The following is a 20845-nucleotide window of genomic DNA, read 5'->3' as shown; positions in this document are numbered from 1 at the left end:
CTTTTCAAATCTCAAGTTAACGTTATTTGCGTCGTAATTCTCATACTCACGGATCAAGAAGAAATTGTTAAGTGGCTTATGCGGGTACATTGTCATCTAAACCTGAAAAAGACATTAAAAGCAAGAACATTCACAGTGAAAACAAGGGTCTCATCATACATGTCTGTCTATTTGAATGGTTTTTACAACCGAAGTCATCAAATCTTACATATGTGCGTTTTTCAATAGAGTTCTGAAGAAAATATAACGTCTAAATTTTTGCCTAGATTTGGCACATATCACTTTTCAAAAGGAGCAGTTTTTTTGTCAATTACAGGAAGTGGACTCTATTTAAACACGTCGAAGCCTGAATTGAAAGGCAAAGATTTATTTATGTAGATACTTGCATGTTTAGATGAATCTTCCTCCATATTAGAGTGTCAGTTAATGGTTTGCTAATCACATCAGGCTGTTGTTCATGTCTTTTTTATATTTAAGGATATTGTCATTGAGATTCCTCTTTGTTCCTCCATACTGCTGTTTTATTCGTTTGTTTCGGTCGTTCCTCCCCAACTGAAAATCAAATCAAAATTAAATGAATAAGGGGACTTCCCTCAATAATGATTGCATCATATTCAGATATCCTCCAAATCAGTGGGAGATCTTTCTATTTTGAAATCAATATATGATTTACTTCATTCTGGATTTAACTTTAGGTATATTCTAGTCCATCAGGTTGAACTTACTATTAGTCTTTTCTCTGCTAGGTCTATCTTTTGTCAGTCATACATGTATACTCTTCTATATTGAGATTATCTTTCAGGTGTTTGAATTAATTTACAAACCATGGATTAAAATCAATTCTCCGACTATCGATAAAAGCCTTACATATTTTCACAATATTTTAAAATCAGTAGTCGTGATTTTAATATAACAATTTTAAGTTTATTTGCCATCCTTACCTTCGTTAAAATAGTTTAACTATTTAAATATTTTTTTCTGTATTGAGATTTTGTTATCAAGCCCTTTTCTATAATATTAGCTTTAGTGTAAAACTCTTAGATCTGTGTTTGTGTTGTGACTCACTGTGTACCTCGTTGGCCGGTTGCCAGGTAGGTATATCGCTGTATGTAGACGTGGGGTAGCTCACACCCGACCTTCTCAGATACAACGTAGACACACTCGACGACGGTTCTGTAACAGAGCCGAACACTTACGAACATTAACGAACTTCACTAACGAAGGAAACAAATTTTTTTCTCATTAAGAAGATGGATACTACTTGTGGAGACTTTAATCCAGCACTGGACAACAGCGACAAGTACACCGAATCAATAGAACTCTCAAACAAATGTCGCGAGTTTTACAGACGGAGGATGGAAAATATGGAAATGTCTAAACAACGACTGTCACCAACATTCCGACCCACTCCAAGGAACAAAAAGTCCTCGATAGACGTCGCCATGGAAAAACTGGGATCAGAAATGGTGTGTATATTTCTATAGTTCATGGGTACAGAAAATTTGTCGATAGGTCTTTTACTTTTTGATGGTCTGAAATTATATATATATTTCAGTTGTTTCTAAGGTTCAAAAATGGTGTCTATCAAACTATTGTTTTCTTAGGTTCAGAAATGGCATGTTTAGATCTTTTGTTTTGTGAGGTTAAGATATTGGGTTTTATTTCTGAGGTTTAGAAATGACATGTGTAGATCTGTTGTTTTCTAAAGTTTAGCAATAGAAAGTATGTACAAATTTCTTTCCTTGTGATGAGAATGGTTTATGTCTGTTTCTTTGTTAACTCATAAATGGATTATGTATTTTACTGCTTTCTTATCCGAAGCAATTGTGTGTATGATTCTGTTTACTTTTTCTCTCACGTATTGCTAATAATTTCAGTGCCAAGCATTAAATCATTATTGAACGTGATTCTGAGTTTCATTTAGATATAGAATGTAGAAAATAACAAAATATGACTTAGGTTAAAATCATGTTCCTCTCACATAATCAATAGTAAATAATTAGACATCGGTACCGCATTGTATCTATATGCTTAACTCATTATTATAGAGTTGTATTCTGTATACTTAGTGATAACAGTGCGGTAACAAGTGAAGACGGCAATCATTAAAATAATTAATCGACAAAATATAAAGTTTTCGTAGATTTTTGAGTGTCACTGTAATAATGTGTTATTTTCGCGGTACAGATTTTATCACGATTTCGCGAGGCAATGCTATGGTCGCGAAAATTTGATCCACGAAACATTGAAAATGGATGAATTATATACATTTTACTTCTGTTGCCAATTTGCGAAATATATCACCGCTAAAATTTAATTTTCTTATTTTGAGACTTAATCGCGGAAGTATTGACTCGCAAAAATAACCGGCTATATGGCATTTCATTGTAGTGTTTTGCTGGCAACATTTTTTAATTAACCAGTACAAGTCAAAGACTTTTTGTTATTATCTACCTACATTCTGTGAAATGAAATGAAAAATGGTTAATTTATAACAGGATCAAAAACAAAATACGATAGAAAGAACGAAGTTTCTTTCCTAACTAATCCTAACTTGGGAAGTAAATATTTTACACATTTAAAATCGCGCATTCTGTTAAGATCTTCATTGTATAATGTTTTGAATGTAAAAATATAGCCCAACTTGTTTTTAATTTTTCAATTGTTTTGTGTATTAACCAAATTATTATTATCTGGTTACAACTTATTTACCATACTAACACATTTGAAATTTAGTGAAGGGAAAAGTTCGATCATAGTACTAAACAAAACAATACATAAAACAAGTACTGTAAAACGATGGTACTACACACACATAACCCGATGAGCAATAGATCGCTTCAAATGAAAATGTCCTCTGTTATTTATACAATTGTTATACAAAGAGTTACAACTTTTACCAAATGTCTTAATCCCTTAAACATATGAAAAAGTCGAAATGAATGTAAAGTTTGAGTTATTGTCAGGTGCCTGTGTCAAGGAGGGGTAAATAGTGTAACGTGGTGTCTCTCTCCCGGTAACCAGGACCAAACACAGCGAGAGAAGTGACATAAACAAACAGACGTTTACTTTCATATGATTCCATTGTTTGTCTACTATTTACAAAGCCCAGACATGAAAGAGACACGCCCCCTGATTGGCTCCCGTGTTTAGCCAACGTTATGATGACGTCAGACACTATGACTTGCAGTAACCATGACTAATCAAATATAAACTGTCAGTTAAAACTAAAGTTTTGTAGCTGGTTGTCAATTTTGCAGTTGCTTGAAAGTTGAGAACTTAATCACTTGATTAGTAAAAACATGGTTTCTTATTTGCTACAAAATTTTTAATTACCAACTTAACTTTGATCAGAATGGAATAATCTTAATGAATTGTTGTCACGGAAATCATTTTGAAAAAGGGAACAAATCTGCTTTATCATACGTTGTCGGGTAATTTAATATAAGCCGGTACCTCCCATGTATTTTCAATTGAAACTCAATAATGTCTGAATTCGACTTTATACACAAAACCTCCAATAGTTTGATAACATATAAATTCCCAATTGTCCACCGACCTCGTCAGGTATTGAGAATCAGTCAGTTGTTATGACAACCAGGGCGTTCCCCTCCCATCGTGTCAATTTGGATACCACAAGTCATGCCGGGAGCACACTATCGCTGTTATTTATACAGAAAAATAGTTCCTCCAATTTCACGATTTAAAGTAGACCATTGGCATTTAAATCTTTTCATTGTATTGCAATGTCATCCTAATTATTTTTTTAATCTTAATGAGAAGTTAGAGGCTATAAGATTTCACAGTTATCAGAAGACCTTGGCGGGTTTAATGACTACTTATATTCTAAAGCAGAGACAGATGTCGCCTCCTTTTAAAGCTAGAAATGTCAAAAGATCTCTGTGTGAGGAAAAGATGGGATCGTTTTCTGGATGCATTTTAAATGTCAACTATTTATATAGTTTCACTTAAGATATTTCCGTATACAGGTAAAACGATTCTGTGAAATTTAAATTTATAGGCCCACTCGCTGTCCAAAATTGATAAATATGGGAGAAATCAATTGATTCGTAATTCCAGCAATTAGAATGCATGACTGGATGAGGTATATAATGCACTAACTGATATCGAATAACCTCGCCATAAACACCAACGATACTATGATTAATCGTGCAAAACTCATTGTTAATAGACATGCATATTTGCGGTGATGGAACTGATTTTATAAAACACGCAATTTACTTACACGGGATGTTTTCGTCCTTTCTTATTTCTGCACACAGCAGTAAAAATGTTCGACTGTGACTTTTGTTTATGAAAGATAACTGAACATCCTTGTCGGCAGTCAAGATTACCATGTACAGAAAACTTCCGTATGTGTTGGTAGTTAAATGGTTATACCATTTCCAATTGTTTTAATAAGTTAGGCTGTTAAGCTTTTAGGTGAATGTTGCTTTCGGGCTACTTTAATGTAATCGCAATTTTGGGATTTACGTCTTTTTGTGGTTTTTTTCCTACATACAAGCATTAAATCTGGCTGGCATCTTTGAGTTCAATAGCTCTTAAAATGATAGTGTTGTGCCTTTAGATTCCTTGGGGAGAGACCTACGATGACCTCAGACCAGTTTAAATCACCAAATCGATAAGCCTTCAATGCACTTTGCACGGTGCTCTGGCGCCATATAACTTTGTGTGGGTCCTGAGACACGGGTTTCGAGGATCAGCCAAAAAGCCTAGTAATACAGGTATTTTTCACTTCCATTAGATACTCAGTCTGTAAATACCTCGGATAAGCAGGGATTTACTGGCAAGTAGCGGCTATAGCACATAAGGCCATCCCTCTCTTAAATGTAGGCTATTGATTTTGTCATTTGTAAAATTCAAGACGTTATAAATTCATTTTCCATTGATGTTCTAAACTTGTTTCCAAGCGCTTTTCCATCACATCTACTTTGGGCCTATACAGTTTTTGAATGGAAACACACAGAAACAAAATGGACCCTTTGATTTATAATCTAGACCTAACAGTTTATCGTTTAAGGACTTACGAACGGTGTCCCGAATATGAAGAGACTGACAATACTACTCAAACTGTGTAACACGGTGTTGAAATTATAATAATAATATATAAATATCATCGCCTAGTTGTTCAAAACAAGATTAGGTAAATCTTCGGATTAGAGACAAATCCTTTTTCTACTCTCAGAAATTTATTAAAGACTTTATGAAATATCATTGTGCAGAAAAGCGTTTAAATTTCCATAAAAATTTGCCCATGGAGGTAAAATAGTTTTACCGTGTTTTGAAAATTAACGTTAAACTGTCATTAGAATAATTACCTATAGAACATCTACGCATACTTTATTTATAAAACACGAGGAGAGGGCTCAATACAAATATGTTGACTCCAAAGGGATATAGATATATGTTGACTTGAAATGGCTGTAATTGTATGCAAACTCGAAAAGTTGGCATCCGACATACTCATGCTCCTTAATTTTTATTTGGATTATAGGCCATGTTAATGACATGGCCAGTCGAGACATACGTACGTCATGTCGCAAAACAAGACCGATGTTTTAACTATTTGACACATCTTTTTTGGCACCAAGATAGCATTGTTTTAACCTCACGTATTATTTCCAGTCGTTATATTTCACACAGAGTGGCATTTTTGTATCGAACTTTGGTCTAGGCTAACAAAAGTATGAAAAACTAGGATAGTCAGTCTATGCAATGGAAGAACTACATATTAACATGACAAAAAGGAAAAAAACCACCGTAATTATCTTGGGTAATACCTACTTTTGGATGAAATGTTTAATAAATATCTTTCTATTGCTTTTACAGACATCTCTAATGGACCAGGACATGTCGCTGATGAAGCAGCTGCTCATGCTAAATGAGGCTATCGAGGAGTTGAAGTTCCACCGTCGCTACAGCAATAGTTCCCTCCCGGACAGTTCGTGCGACCTGGACTCCGACGACGGGTCGATGTCCGAGACAGACATGTTTGGGTCTGATGACGCCTTTGTTAAAATCTGTAATAAATGTCACCATGACAACGAGTCGTCAAATTCTGTTCCGACACCACGTGACAATATAATCACAACCAAATAGGTCAACCTTGTTCACAGCGAATGGTAGGGTTATTGTTCGTGTCAGGAGCGGAACACACATTACGACTCGGGGTTCGAATCTAGTTATGGTTCGTCCTGTACCGACAGCATGTGACAATTTTTTACACAGGTGCTAACAATTTTTACAAACACGTCATTTTAAGACATGGAAAACCTTTTACAGTTTCCTGTTTTTTTACAACGATGGCTGTTGCCAGATGTTTTCATTCCTCCATATGTTATTTTTAATATCCATTGTCATTGTCCGAAATCGTCAGAACTTCACTGAAGCGCTGATACATCTCGCCGATATTTGGAGCTGGGTGAACATTTGTTGAATCCTTTGGGATACATTCCGACTGGTTGGCTGTATTAGCAACCGTATTTAGTTAGTGTTGTGTCCTCCCACTTCCAAATGTCTGGTTAATACCGACGGTATCCACAATGTGGATAGACACATTACTTACCATGCTGGGAAATAGATCAACAGCCCAGAGCAAGGACCAGCTGTCCCGGGAAACGGAGCAACAGTCCCGGGGATAGGGAAGCATAGCCTCTGGAATAGAACACAACGACCTAAGGGAGAGTGAACAACCGCAATACTAGCCCCGGGGACTAACCGGAACAGACCCCTCAAACGGACATATCTAACACTCTAGTACACGGGGGCACCAGTCCCAGAGGAAAAGAACAGCAAATACCAAGGGACGAAAACGTAAAAATCCGGGGCAAGAATTACCGACCCCAGAATGTGACCTCAGAAAAATGTAATTTGTTACTTAAGATGTAAATTGCAACATCAAGCGAATGTCATATAAGTCAATGATCTTGAGCATTAAGAACTTTGCTCAGAGAGTGTGGCGCTCGCACAAGCACAAGCTATTTGCAAAAAATAAGAACATGGTAACAGATGAGGCTTGTCCTTTCATCTTTTTGAGATACAACCATGACAACATTGGTCAGACAATTCAAATTATTATAGCTATGCTAAACTCTTCAATCAAAAAACGAATCTTTATGTAGTTGGGGTCACATGTGAAACAAGACACACGAGCTTATTTAGACTGAAACAAGAGGACTTCATTTATCAACAAATAGTTTGTGCTTGGAACATCCGGGTTCGATAACTCGGGAGAAACTTTCGATTTATTTCGGATCAGGAATATTTAGGATGGAATCGCGTGATTATTAACCATGACAACAAGTTTAATAGGAGTAATATCATAATATGTCTCTTGTTTGTGTCAATGATATAAGACAAGAAATTTGTTTCATCCAAACACGTGCTCCATCCTAGATTCCCTGTGGTAAACGACAGGTGGGACTATTGTCCCGTTCTGATTTACTAATATTAAATGAAATTTAATTTCAAAAATATATTAGAATAAGTAAGCTTATTGGAAATATTTGTACAATATGAAGTATTGATTTGATTTTTTTTATTTCTTTGCCATAAATACCATTTAAAGATGCTCCACCGCCGACAGAGAAGATATTCTATTTATCATTTGGACGATAAATGATCGTTTAATCGTGTATGCATGTGTCTAATTAACACAAAGGTACCTATAAAATAATTTGTTCTGCACAAATAGTACCTCATTCCAAAAAGGCATTGTGTCATAGAGGTTTTTCGGGATGCATTTAATTATTTAAATACATTGACAGTTTTGTGATTCTTATTTTACTACAATAAAAATGAAGTAAAATAAGAATCACAAAATGTTCAATGATGACAATAGTGTAAAGTAAGTTTTCTGAAAAAAATACTAATACATCTGCGTCTGTTATAAATAGATAAAAGTTACAATTCGTCGATGGTTTGGCATCTTTAAACTCCTGACGTCTTCCCTCAGATGTACAATATTTTTAATTAAGAAGAAATAAAGGGACAAAATAAATAATTTTCACTCTTTTGCAATGGCTATTTGACTTTTGGCAAGCGTTTGTTCTTTCAAATATTCATGATTTTAAATGTTTTAATACCTTTTTTCCATGAATGAAATGGATTTTTATCCAATTAGTCCCTTTAATAAGGTTTTGTGTTTAAAAGAAACAAAGGCCATTTAAATCCAAAATCGAACATTGTGGTAAAATTTTGATGATTCATGACCGAAGTTGAGAATGTTCTATGAAAACTAATCGGAAATTCTCTATATTATAAATTTCACTTTGGTCCTGCGTACGGACGGTAATACGTCAGAACATTTTTGGTCCTGCGTACGGACGGTAATACGTCAGTACATTTTTGGTCCTGCGTACGGACGGTAATACGTCAGAACATTTTTTAGACTCTTTGTCTTTTGTAACCGGACGCAGCTTATAATGAGGATGGATAACAAATGAGGAAGGTGCTGAGAGATTTGTTGAAAGAGTGAGGATTGATGTTACGAGAGATGAAAGAGGCTGGAAAATGTTTCCCTCTCTAATTATGTGAAGCAAATTAATTTAAAGGACATTCTTTCATTTGATTGCTAGTAAATCAAAAAAAGGAAGGAAATATCGAAAACTTAAAAAGTGTATTTTATACAATAATACTGCATCGATTGATTCACTCAGATTAACTTTCAGTATTTACAGTATTTATTCCTTGTAATTCATGAATTCTGCAAATTATTAAGAATTTGAACAATTTACTGAAAATGAAGGAATGTCCTGTTATAAGTTATACTTTCTATGCATTGCAGTGATTCTACTTTTGCAATTATGATGAGTAATGTGATTCGGTATTTACTTTTGAATATCCAAAATAAATCAAAATCTTTTAGGAATACATTTGTTTTCTTTCTTTTTAGCAAAACTTTTTAAACAAAGATTCAGCAGCCTTGTAGAAACCAGCCACGTAACTATGGTAGAAATCAAATGGCTAGTGAGTTTGCAAAAAATGCCATTTTTACTCGTCTGGGAAACTGAAGCAAGAACATGTGGAATTGTGAAATGTTTTGTGTCCGTATTTTATCCGCTACCGAGTTGCGACAGGGGTTAATCTAATTTCATCGGTCCCAAGTGCCATGGGCCTGAAGCCTAACACCTCCGGTGGCTGAGCTGTATAGGATAATTCACACAAAGGAATTCTGTAACACAAAGCAATGGTTCTTGGATACAATCTAAGGTGGATCAAGGAGTCTACATGTCCTTTATGGTTAGCAAGCATTTGTGGGATCTACATCTATTAGGACGTATTGTAGGTAGACATTTGTGAGGTTTGATTGCTACAGGTAGAAATTAAGGTAGATGGTGCTTTCAGTAGAAACAGTTGACAGCAGCGTTTTTCATTAATGAGCATGCCACATCTCAGCCATGCAATGCTCACCGAAATTAGTCAGCTAGATTAGATTATCAACGTTGCTATAACGATATCCACGCCTTTAAAACGTCACATTTACATTTTCACAGATTACGTTTTTAACGTTATTTTTTCAGTTACATGTCTAAATAGTATTTATAAAACAAAATATACAATGTTCCAATAACGTCAATGTAAGGTAATTTTGATAGCATACTCTAATGCATGTGTTATTATGTTATTTGCGGAATGTTAAAACGACTCCTTTAGTCAGTAGTCTGGATGTCAAAGACATTTCAACTCTTCAGACTTATACATTCAGCTGTGACAGATATTATGGACGTTTTCGTTGTAGATTTCTGCAGTAATAATTATAACAGGACGGTCTGGGTTTTTTCCTGCCATTTAGATTAAAATAGATATCGCACAAAAAAAGGTCGCCGAACATTTAGTTCGTCATACCGTTTACCGGACAAATCAGTCACAGTAAGATCTTTGTTTACTTAAAAATAGACCACCGTGGTGTTCTATATAGGGTGGCGGATATCGAGATAAAAATTTAATTAAATTTGCAAATGTTTAAATATGTACAAAGTAAAACGGGGGCACATTGATTTTAAGTGACTACGTAAACACTTAGGTATAATGTTTATGGGTTTTCCTTTGTCAATTAAAGCAGACTTCTTTCATTTGAATCTTTTAATTAAATTGTTAATTGAAATAGAACCTTATGACATTTAAAGGGACAATCCGGTCTAAGAGTACATTAAACTTGCACATATTTCGGAAACAAGCCAGTTCTAATAGAAATTAGATTAGTCGGTTTACTGTGATATGTCAGAAAAGCAAAGCCCACTGTAGTAAAATGTATGTGAAATGTTCAATCGCCATTACACATAGCCTTGTATGCCAAACCCTGACCCTTGCCTGTGTTGTAAAGAATTTTTTGTCTAGCACTACTCGAAACGCTCTTTCAGTTGTTTTAACATTATTAAATGCATGTTCTTGTCTAAAAATAATTTCATCAACTCCTCAGTGGTTATGTATTGCATTTGTTTAACGTGCGTGACTTTGACTCGGGTAAGGGTACAGCGCACATGTTGTACCTGCTTAATCTTATTGATCAACGATTTGAAATTTCAATGGTATTAATCAAAATACTTAACAATGTTGTGGAATTTGTCACTATTTCTTGTCATATGTTTCATAAGGAATGTAGAACAAGACATTTATGTCATATTTTGCTTCGTTGTTATGAAACGAATTAGCCTCACTAAATTGTCCCTTTAAAGGCAATGCAGCCTGGCTTCGAGTGAAAATTTATTTTATATAATTATGCAACTCAAAATTAGAAAATTAGATATAAATAAATGATGATCAAATAAATATATAAATAAAATATGCAGATGGCTAAAACGCACAACAATTGTATTCACTGCAATATGCAATACAACTCTACATTTATGTTTGTATATCTCATATTTATGACCCAAGTAAAATTATCATAAGCAGCTTAACAGTAAAAAAGATATGTAGGCATAAAACCCAAAAACGAAATAAACAAAATGTTTCCTTTTGTATCTTACAACGTATAAAAAGCCTGACAAACAGTTTGCACTTCAAGTGGGGGTAAAACACCGCAGTATGACTTCACATTTTGATGGAAATGTAAAAAGAAAAAAGTAGTTCGAGGTGCTGGGAAGGAACCCATATCAAACACTTCCGATCTATATATGCCAGTCTACCTTGTGTATGTAACCAATTTACAGGTAGGGCTCTGTTGTAAATGTCCTTGTTATCAGGCACTACATGGGGTATCCGTACCCATACTGCAGGTGATCAAACCTACCAAATCATGGCGGGGGAATCTACCTTAATTTCCTCATTCAATTACATATATACATGCGCCATACATATACCAATAATATCAACATGTGACATCTAAAAACGTGTCGAAGGAAACATCACGAAAGAAGTTTTACGACGTAAAGTAATTACTTCTGCAAATTTACAAGTTCAGTTGTATAAATATACTGATCGTTGCGATTCGAACTTTCTGTGAACACTAAATAGGAACCTGCGACTACCAGTTCATATACTTGTTTGTTCAGTAAATCGAGTATTGACATAAAATCAGAAACGGAAATTAGAAAGTTCCTAACACACACATTCGACCAATAAATAAAGTACTTAAAACAGAGATAAGTACATTGGTCCCTACAGGTGATGTGTACTTAGAGACCATGGTACTACTTGGTCAGTGTTCTTAAAGTAGTCCCATCCGTCCGCAATGATACAACTCACCAGTGGTGAGAATACCAGGGGGATAGGAAAGCAGAAATGTCAAAAGAACGGCTAGTGACGACGTAATATCAAGGAAGACTGTTGGGTAAAAGACTGGTAGTAGTCAAAAAGTCATGAGTTATATAACAAAACGCGAAATTCAATACTAATAGATAAAGTGAATAGCACGATATCAGCAAGGACCACCATTTAGAATTTTATTTTTTCTGTTCATTCATCAAATATTCAAGAGAGGTGCACGTGTAGAGGTCATTGAAAGCAAATACCTGCTGATGCAGTTTATTCATGCAAAAACAGTCGTCAACAACATATGATGTGTTCTCATATATATTTATATTGAGTATATTGAGACTCAGATAACAAAAGTATATGGGTTGTGTTGAGCCTTGGTTTCTTGCGTTTCACCATATTAAATAAATTAAGAAGCTTACATATATATATGAGTGGTTATGTTAAGTTACTAAAATCAAGTGTAATAACTTGATACATGTATGACGCGAATCTTTAAAGGGACTAAATCATTAGATTTACATAGATTTCTTTTGGTTTTTGACTTCTAACAAACGTTCTTATACCTGAAATTAGAAAGTTTTCAAAATTACAACATCTTATTTGAAATATTGGCAATGTTTATCAACGTTGAAATATCGCCAAACACAACAAGAAACTGTTTCTGTCGGCATTGTCTGTTTATAACATAAAGAACCGAGTGCAGCTCTGAGTTCAAAATCGGGATCGCTGAAAATATCATCCGGCTAAAGAATACAGATGTAATAACACCACTATAAGAGGCCACTTAATGCACTTATATTTTATCGGTTATATTGGTCTGATTCAGTGAAATAGCCGATTTGTTTACACCAATTTATATTTGAGGAAATATACTATTTTCATCTATTATCCCGACCGTTCAATGAAACCTTGTTATATTGCACAGTTCGGAGTTGTATTGCACGCTTCCATTGAAACGTTATATTGCACGGTTCGAGATGTTATATTGCACGGCATCTGGAACACCGCGCCGATAATGTCTAGCTTTGTAGGAAACCTTCGAGGAATCGCGCGTAACGGTGGGTTACGTTATTATGACGTCACAAAGGTTCACGCTCAATTTCGCGCTATCTTTATAGATCTCGGATCAAGCACGTCGTCTACGTTGCTCTCTGTTCTTGACAGTTCGTTTTATCAAGTAGAGGACGAACACGACGAATGTGGAGTTACATCGTGAAATAGGTGGACTAGACGCTAATCTTCAATAAGATTTGAAGCCTTCCCGTCCGATGGTGAAATTTTGATCAGTGATGGTAATCAACAGATGTTATATTGATTTATAGATCTCGAATCAAGCACATCATGTAGACGTTTATCGAGAAGAGGACGGACACGGCGAATGTATTTAAGGAATAGATGTTGAGGTTATGAGGGTATAATGATAATGAAGCACGTGTAAATTTTATGTAACATAACCTCAACAAAATAAACATCTATTCCTCATATTTACAGTTTTTCAAGTAAATGAATATCATTTTTTCCCGCGGCAGTTGCATATTTTTTATTAAGATACCCATATTTTTTTTCTCTCCCGTCATCGTCAACGAATTCGATTGAACAGCTGATTGGAATCGATTCATTCATATGTTCCCGCCAAAAGTGGGGTAATGACCCCACGTTGCTAAGACATTATCTATTCACGTAACAATAGAATCGCCGCGCGTGTTGTGCTAACATTGTACACTGATAATGATAATACTAGAAAGCATTGTTATTGAGTCAATGTCAGTGCAAACTGTAAATATTATATTAAAAGGCTGCATACAGGTCTAATAATGTTAAAGAAGACAATAAGACATTCAAACCGGAGTTATAACGTGACGTACGTGGGTAATACGTCAATCTTCAATAGGACTTGAAGCTTCTCCGTACGGACGGTGCTGGTGATTTTGTTAAGTGATTGTCGTATTCGTTTTATAAAATATTCAACTAAAAAAAGTAATGATGTAATAAAACCAATATTTCATGGGTTTCTGTGCTCTAGTTCATAATATTTACCCCTCCGTGGTGGTAATCAACAAATATTACATTGCACGAGGCCGAAGAACATTTGTTGATTACCACCACCTCGGGTTAAATATTATGAACTAGAACACAGAAACCCATGAAATATTTGTATAATAGGGAATTCCCATTCGAATGGTAGAGACTATAACTAGAAATATATATGGAATGTCCATTAGACTAATAGACATTATAACTAAGGATATATAGGGAATGTCAAATATTGATATAATGATAAAATAAATACATGTATCTCATTAGTACGCTAAACATGCCTATATTATTAGTTTTTCCTTATGATAAATTTATATATTAGGCCAATTTTTTTTAAACTAATAATATTGGCAGGTTTAGCGGACTAGTACCTACTCATGACAAATGAAAATAAAATAATGGTAGAAGCAAGTATAAAACCATATAATATAATGAAAACTCTTCTTTATAGCTGCAAAAACCTGTACAATATATGAATATTTACACTTAGAAACTTTTCACAAAACTTCTGCATACGTTTCAACGTTTATTAGATTTAAACCAGAAATCAGGAACTTGTAGCTGATAAATTGGTATTTTCAGTCGATAGCCGATATGTCCTTCAGACAGATGAGATTTCCTTCGGTGCGCATGCACACAGGGATTGTTTACCTCGCCGAAAGATAATAATATGAAATAGTGACTAGGTCATGTACTATGTAATATGATCAGATCATGAGGCCTTGTTATGGTCTATAATTTCGTTTTCCAATTTGCAGTGTTATTTGTAACTTTAATGCGCTGTGTTTTCATCTAAACATACATGCATAAAAATCGAGAAATACAATGCATCAATTTTGTGTTGGGACTAATATTTACAAGGCAGCAGCTTAATTTATCAACACTTATTGTTTTCAATAGACTAATGAAGAACATTGAATATTTCAAAATTTTCGTCCATTTACGACACATACTACGTTATGGATATGGAAAAGGGAATGTAACGTTAAAACGTTAATTGATATTTGTCTCTGTTCTAGTATATCACACACATCACCTTATTTTGAAGTGTTAAGCTCTCTCACTATTTCTCTTCAAAGTTCTAGGGACATGGGAGTAGCCTCCCTTTATTAAGCTTTCTTTCATGCTTGGCTAAACTATTTAATTCGTTATCTTATCAGCAATTAAAATATGTTTCCCTGATAATCCCTATGTTATCTTTATTGATGTAAATTCTATCATTGTGTCTTTTGGGAGAAACCAGGCTGATGATATTACATGTTATTTGCACAAACAGTATTTTTAATACGGAACTTTCGCTACTTATACTAACACATTGTAAGATTTGGGTTCTCGTAAACCTGTACTGTGTTTATTACGGAATCATCATTACTTTTTATTGCAAAATCTTCCATAATGAATATGATTGTCCTTTTCTAAAAAAAGGGGGTATGCGAACCCTGAAGCGAGGATTACGATAAAAAAAAGTTAGTCTTTAATTACAGTGAAATTGCAATATCCTGTGTCTTAATCAAAAACGAGATTAATTTTCTGAATTCAATTATACGCAATTGCAGCGACCATAAACATCTTCTTGGGTAAAACGAAGTCTGTCAAATGGAGTCAAGTGAAAATTAGAGTAAGGGAAGAGAAGGTATTTTCATGTAAGTTATATGTATTGTTTTTATAGTATATTTTTATGTTTCATAAAAGGTAAATGAAATAAGAAATAAATATAGTCAAAAATTGAAAATAGTAATCACTGGTAATTAGGATAACATATGTGTGAGTCAATTCAGCTCTGAGACTAGAGGTTAAGGTATTAGCCCCTATTAACTAGTGTTATTTCGAATACCTGTATACCACTTGTTAAGTTGATGAAAAGTGTGTATGCAACGGGCCTAACACAAGGTATTACTGTTGACTCGTAAATTGCTGTGTAGTTTGTTAATGTTACTAAACTATGCAAACATTACTCATTTGAGGCAAACAAGTACATAAAGGTTCAGTACATATCTTACCAAATAACAATGTCATTTTACCAGTGTCTATAACATGATTCGCCACCAAAACATACACATTGAGTCCTTTGTTTACCTTGTCAAGCCAATGGAGCTGTCATTATTTTCATTTAATTTGCTTATTGTACAACCTGTGAAGTTGGCCTCTGAGTTCCAATAAAAGGTTTGATAATATATCTGAACAACGTACGCTTATAGTGAGTTGTTAAAGTTAAAATAAATAAAACTTCCCAATGAGATAATAATCACAACATGAAGTTTTGGTGTCCGTCACCTTTATGATATCATTATCGACATGGTTATGCTAAAACCAATTAGCCTGCTATTTGAACTCCATCATTATCTTTCAGTTCTACTGTGTGAAAAAAGTCTTTTACTATGAAATTTTTCAGTACGACATTGTGTTATAGAATGAAACGAAAAATAATGTTATATTTAAGGATTAACTTGAATATATCTTAATGTTCTAGGGTTATAATGTTAGAGCTCCATGACATGAAAATAGTGTCAGGTTAAACTGAATCCAGTGAGATTCCCATATAGAGAAGAAACTCCCTACTCTGTGGTTTTACTTTCTTATATGTTACATTACATATAGTGCCTCATTTCATGTTACATATATGTTATAATATTAATTAGACAGTCGAAAAAACGAGATTGAATCATTTAATGATATAAACACTAAGTATATAACATTGGTCCTTTGTTAGTATATCTGATATAAACACTAAGTATATAACATCGGTCCTTTGTTAGTATATCTGATATAAACACTAAGTATATAACATCGGTCCTTTGTTAGTATATCTGATATAAACACTAAGTATATAACATCGGTCCTTTGTTAGTATATCTGATATAAACACTAAGTATATAACATTGGTCCTTTGTTAGTATATCTGATATAAACACTAAGTATATAACATTGGTCCTTTGTTAGTATATCTGATATAAACACTAAGTATATAACTTTGGTCCTTTGTTAGTATATCTGATATAAACACTAAGTATATAACATTGGTCCTTTGTTAGTATATCTGATATAAACACTAAGTATATAACATTGGTCCTTTGTTAGTATATCTGATATAAACACTAAGTATATAACATCGGTCCTTTGTTAGTATATTCTGATATAAACACTAAGTATATAACATCGGTCCTTTGTTAGTATATCTGATATAAACACTAAGTATATAACATCGGTCCTTTGTTAGTATATCTGATATAAACACTAAGTATATAAACATCGGTCCTTTGTTAGTATATCTGATATAAACACTAAGTATATATAAACATATGTCCTTTGTTAGTATATCTGATATAAACACTAAGTATATAACATTGGTCCTTTGTTAGTATATCTGATATAAACACTAAGTATATAACATTGGTCCTTTGTTAGTATATCTGATATAAACACTAAGTATATAACATTGGTCCTTTGTTAGTATATCTGATATAAACACTAAGTATATAACATTGGTCCTTTGTTAGTATATCTGATATAATAAACACTAAGTATATAACATCGGTCCTTTGTTAGTATATCTGATATAAACACTAAGTATATAACATTGGTCCTTTGTTAGTATATCTGATATAAACACTAAGTATATAACATTGGTCCTTTGTTAGTATATCTGATATAAACACTAAGTATATAACATTGGTCCTTTGTTAGTATATCTGATATAAACACTAAGTATATAACATTGGTCCTTTGTTAGTATATCTGATATAAACACTAAGTATATAACATTGGTCCTTTGTTAGTATATCTGATATAAACACTAAGTATATAACATTGGTCCTTTGTTAGTATATTGATATAAACACTAAGTATATAACATGTCCTTGTTAGTATATCTGATATAAACACTAAGTATATAACATTGGTCCTTTGTTAGTATATCTGATATAAACACTAAGTATATAACATGGTCCTTTGTTATATTGTCATAAATAACATTGGTCTTGTTAGTATATCTGATATAAACACTAAGTATATAACATCGGTCCTTTGTTAGTATATCTGATATAAACACTAAGTATATAACATTGGTCCTTTGTTAGTATATCTGATATAAACACTAAGTATATAACATTGGTCCTTTGTTAGTATATCTGATATAAACACTAAGTATATAACATTGGTCCTTTGTTAGTATATCTGATATAAACACTAAGTATATAACATGGTCCTTTGTTAGTATATCTGATATAAACACTAAGTATATAACATTGGTCCTTTGTTAGTATATCTGATATATAACACTAAGTATATAACATTGGTCCTTTGTTAGTATATCTGATATAAACACTAAGTATATAACATTGGTCCTTTGTTAGTATATCTGATATAAACACTAAGTATATAACATTGGTCCTTTGTTAGTATATCTGATATAAACACTAAGTATATAACATCGGTCCTTTGTTAGTATATCTGATATAAACACTAAGTATATAACATCGGTCCTTTGTTAGTATATCTGATATAAACACTAAGTATATAACATTGGTCCTTTGTTAGTATATCTGATATAAACACTAAGTATATAACATTGGTCCTTTGTTAGTATATCTGATATAAACACTAAGTATATAACATTGGTCCTTTGTTAGTATATCTGATATAAACACTAAGTATATAACATTGGTCCTTTGTTAGTATATCTGATATAAACACTAAGTATATAACATTGGTCCTTTGTTAGTATATCTGATATAAACACTAAGTATATAACATTGGTCCTTTGTTAGTATATCTGATATAAACACTAAGTATATAACATCGGTCCTTTGTTAGTATATCTGATATAAACACTAAGTATATAACATCGGTCCTTTGTTAGTATATCTGATATATTATTAGTATATCTGATATAAACACTAAGTATATAACATCGGTCCTTTGTTAGTATATCTGATATAAAAACACTAAGTATATAACATCGGTCCTTTGTTAGTATATCTGATATAAACACTAAGTATATAACATCGGTCCTTTGTTAGTATATCTGATATAAACACTAAGTATATAACATCGGTCCTTTGTTAGTATATCTGATATAAACACTAAGTATATAACATCGGTCCTTTGTTAGTATATCTGATATAAACACTAAGTATATAACATCGGTCCTTTGTTAGTATATCTGATATAAACACTAAGTATATAATATCGGTCCTTTGTTAGTATATCTGATATAAACACTAAGTATATAACATCGGTCCTTTGTTAGTATATCTATATTTATAATGTAGTATGCGATTCAAAATACAAACACTGCCCTAGAATTGTTGTGATAGAGGTGAAAACCCTTAATGTGTTCTGGTATTCAATTAATACTTAATATAAAAATTAGTTAAAACAATTAATAACAATTAGTTTCCTCATAATGATATTAACCAGGTACACTCGAACACCTGATATTTTCAATGTGTCGTTGAATGTGATGTTCAGCCTAATCTACTACTGCCAAAGAAGTTTAAATGTAGAATGTTGGAAACGATGTAATTAACTGTCTCACATACTGTCGGATCGAAGATTGGAAACCATGTATGGAAATGTCAGCAGCTAAAGACCTCATTCCACCACCAAACATCATTAGTTTCTACGTTACTATGGAAACTGGGTGTCAGCAATCCATTCAATGTGACGTCACCTAAAAATAAGTCGCTCAAATTAGGCCTACATCATCACCGTAAATAATTCAACTTTGTTTGGAAACCTTGGCTATAATTTGCTCAATTGGCGACAGCGTAGGACGGTTGTGTTGTTGGTAATGTGCTACAGACTGTAGAAAAGTTAATCACCGTTCTGATATCGATGTAAGTCTGCTAGTCCGAACATCTGATAGTCCTATGAATAGGATATAAGTTACAGACACTATATCTATTTTAAGTGAGGTTGCATTATACAATTATTGTCCTCTGTAGAGGGATACATCTAGCATTATCTTCCCGAAATAAAAATTTCCACAATTCCACAATTCTAGATGTATCCCGACACATAGGAACATAATTGTTTTATCATACCATTCAAAATTGAAATAAATCAATATTCACCATCAACAAGATTAAAAGTAACTCATTAAGATATTTGCCGACAACGTTGCTAAAGCCATCGGACTGTGGTAAACAAGATCGACATCACGTCCTGATTCCATGGTAAAAGTCAGTTTTTGTGTGTAGCATCTTCGGACTGTGGTAAACAAGATCGACATCACGTCCTGACTCCATGGTAAAAGTCAGTTTTTGTGTGTAGCATCTTTTTCGTAAAACAAATAAGCAACATCGTCGCAATTTTCGGTTGAAGTTTCAGGTTACGTCCATATCTGGTAACATGTGGAGCATCCAGTAGGATTATTTCCCCGTGGGTTTTCTAACAAAGACAATTATTAAGTTTTCTCCAACTGCCATATTATTGCTATTTAATATTTCCTACTTTACAATACCATAATAACAATTCAATTCAACTGTTTAAAAAGTCTATAGTTTCATCAATTCAATAATTTTATAAAGTCTATAGTTTCATCAATTCAATAATTTCATAAAGTCTATAGTTTCATCAATGAAATAATTTCATAAAGTCTATAGTTTAATCAATTCAATAATTTCATAGCAAAATTAAGCGATGGCTTAGTTGATAGACGTGATCACAGAATCAAACCAATCTATTATTGAAGTAATATTGCTTGCATCAATTAATTCTCTTTCTTTAAATCACGTTTCACAGTTTACCATACAACATATTTATCAATTATTTCAATAGAATGTTTGATTTCCCTCATACAAACGCAAATTTCTCCTGTAATAGGTTATGTACCTACCGCTTTGTTAATAAAAGTTGTTTTAAAATCGAATGATACTTTCATATAATGAAAATGATATGGCAAATATAAAAAAAGACACAATGCATGAAATGGGAACCGTTTTCGGACTAACAGGTTGTCGGATTATTGGATATTCGGACCAGTGGAACCTTATGAAATATGTACATAATGTATCCGAAGTGTAGGATAACAGTTCGTACAAAAGACACAATTACACATTAACACGTACAAGTAAATTCACTGAAC

General features: G+C 33.4%; 1 protein-coding gene across 1 annotated transcript; it reads left to right on the top strand.

Annotated features, from left to right (window-relative positions):
* Positions 1–1126: 1126 nt before the first annotated feature.
* Positions 1127–8890, top strand: LOC138325947 (uncharacterized protein T25D10.4-like). The gene is made up of 2 exons (XM_069271965.1): positions 1127–1466; positions 5851–8890. Exons 1-2 carry the CDS (start codon positions 1251–1253, stop codon positions 6118–6120), a joined length of 486 nt encoding a protein of 161 aa, XP_069128066.1. The 5' UTR covers positions 1127–1250; the 3' UTR covers positions 6121–8890.
* Positions 8891–20845: the final 11955 nt, after the last annotated feature.

Source organism: Argopecten irradians, chromosome 6, assembly GCF_041381155.1.
Source record: "Argopecten irradians isolate NY chromosome 6, Ai_NY, whole genome shotgun sequence".
Lineage (NCBI taxonomy): Eukaryota > Metazoa > Mollusca > Bivalvia > Pectinida > Pectinidae > Argopecten > Argopecten irradians.
Note: the sequence above shows the minus strand (reverse complement) of the source record. Positions and strands in the feature narration are given on the sequence as shown.

Excerpts from the sequence above, each read along its gene's own strand:
- LOC138325947 (XM_069271965.1), top strand. The coding sequence starts at position 1,251 with ATGGATACTACTTGTGGAGACTTTAATCCAGCACTGGACAACAGCGAC. Across the intron at positions 1,467-5,850 it reads AAAAACTGGGATCAGAAATG|ACATCTCTAATGGACCAGGA; the intron begins GTGTGTATATTT and ends TTGCTTTTACAG.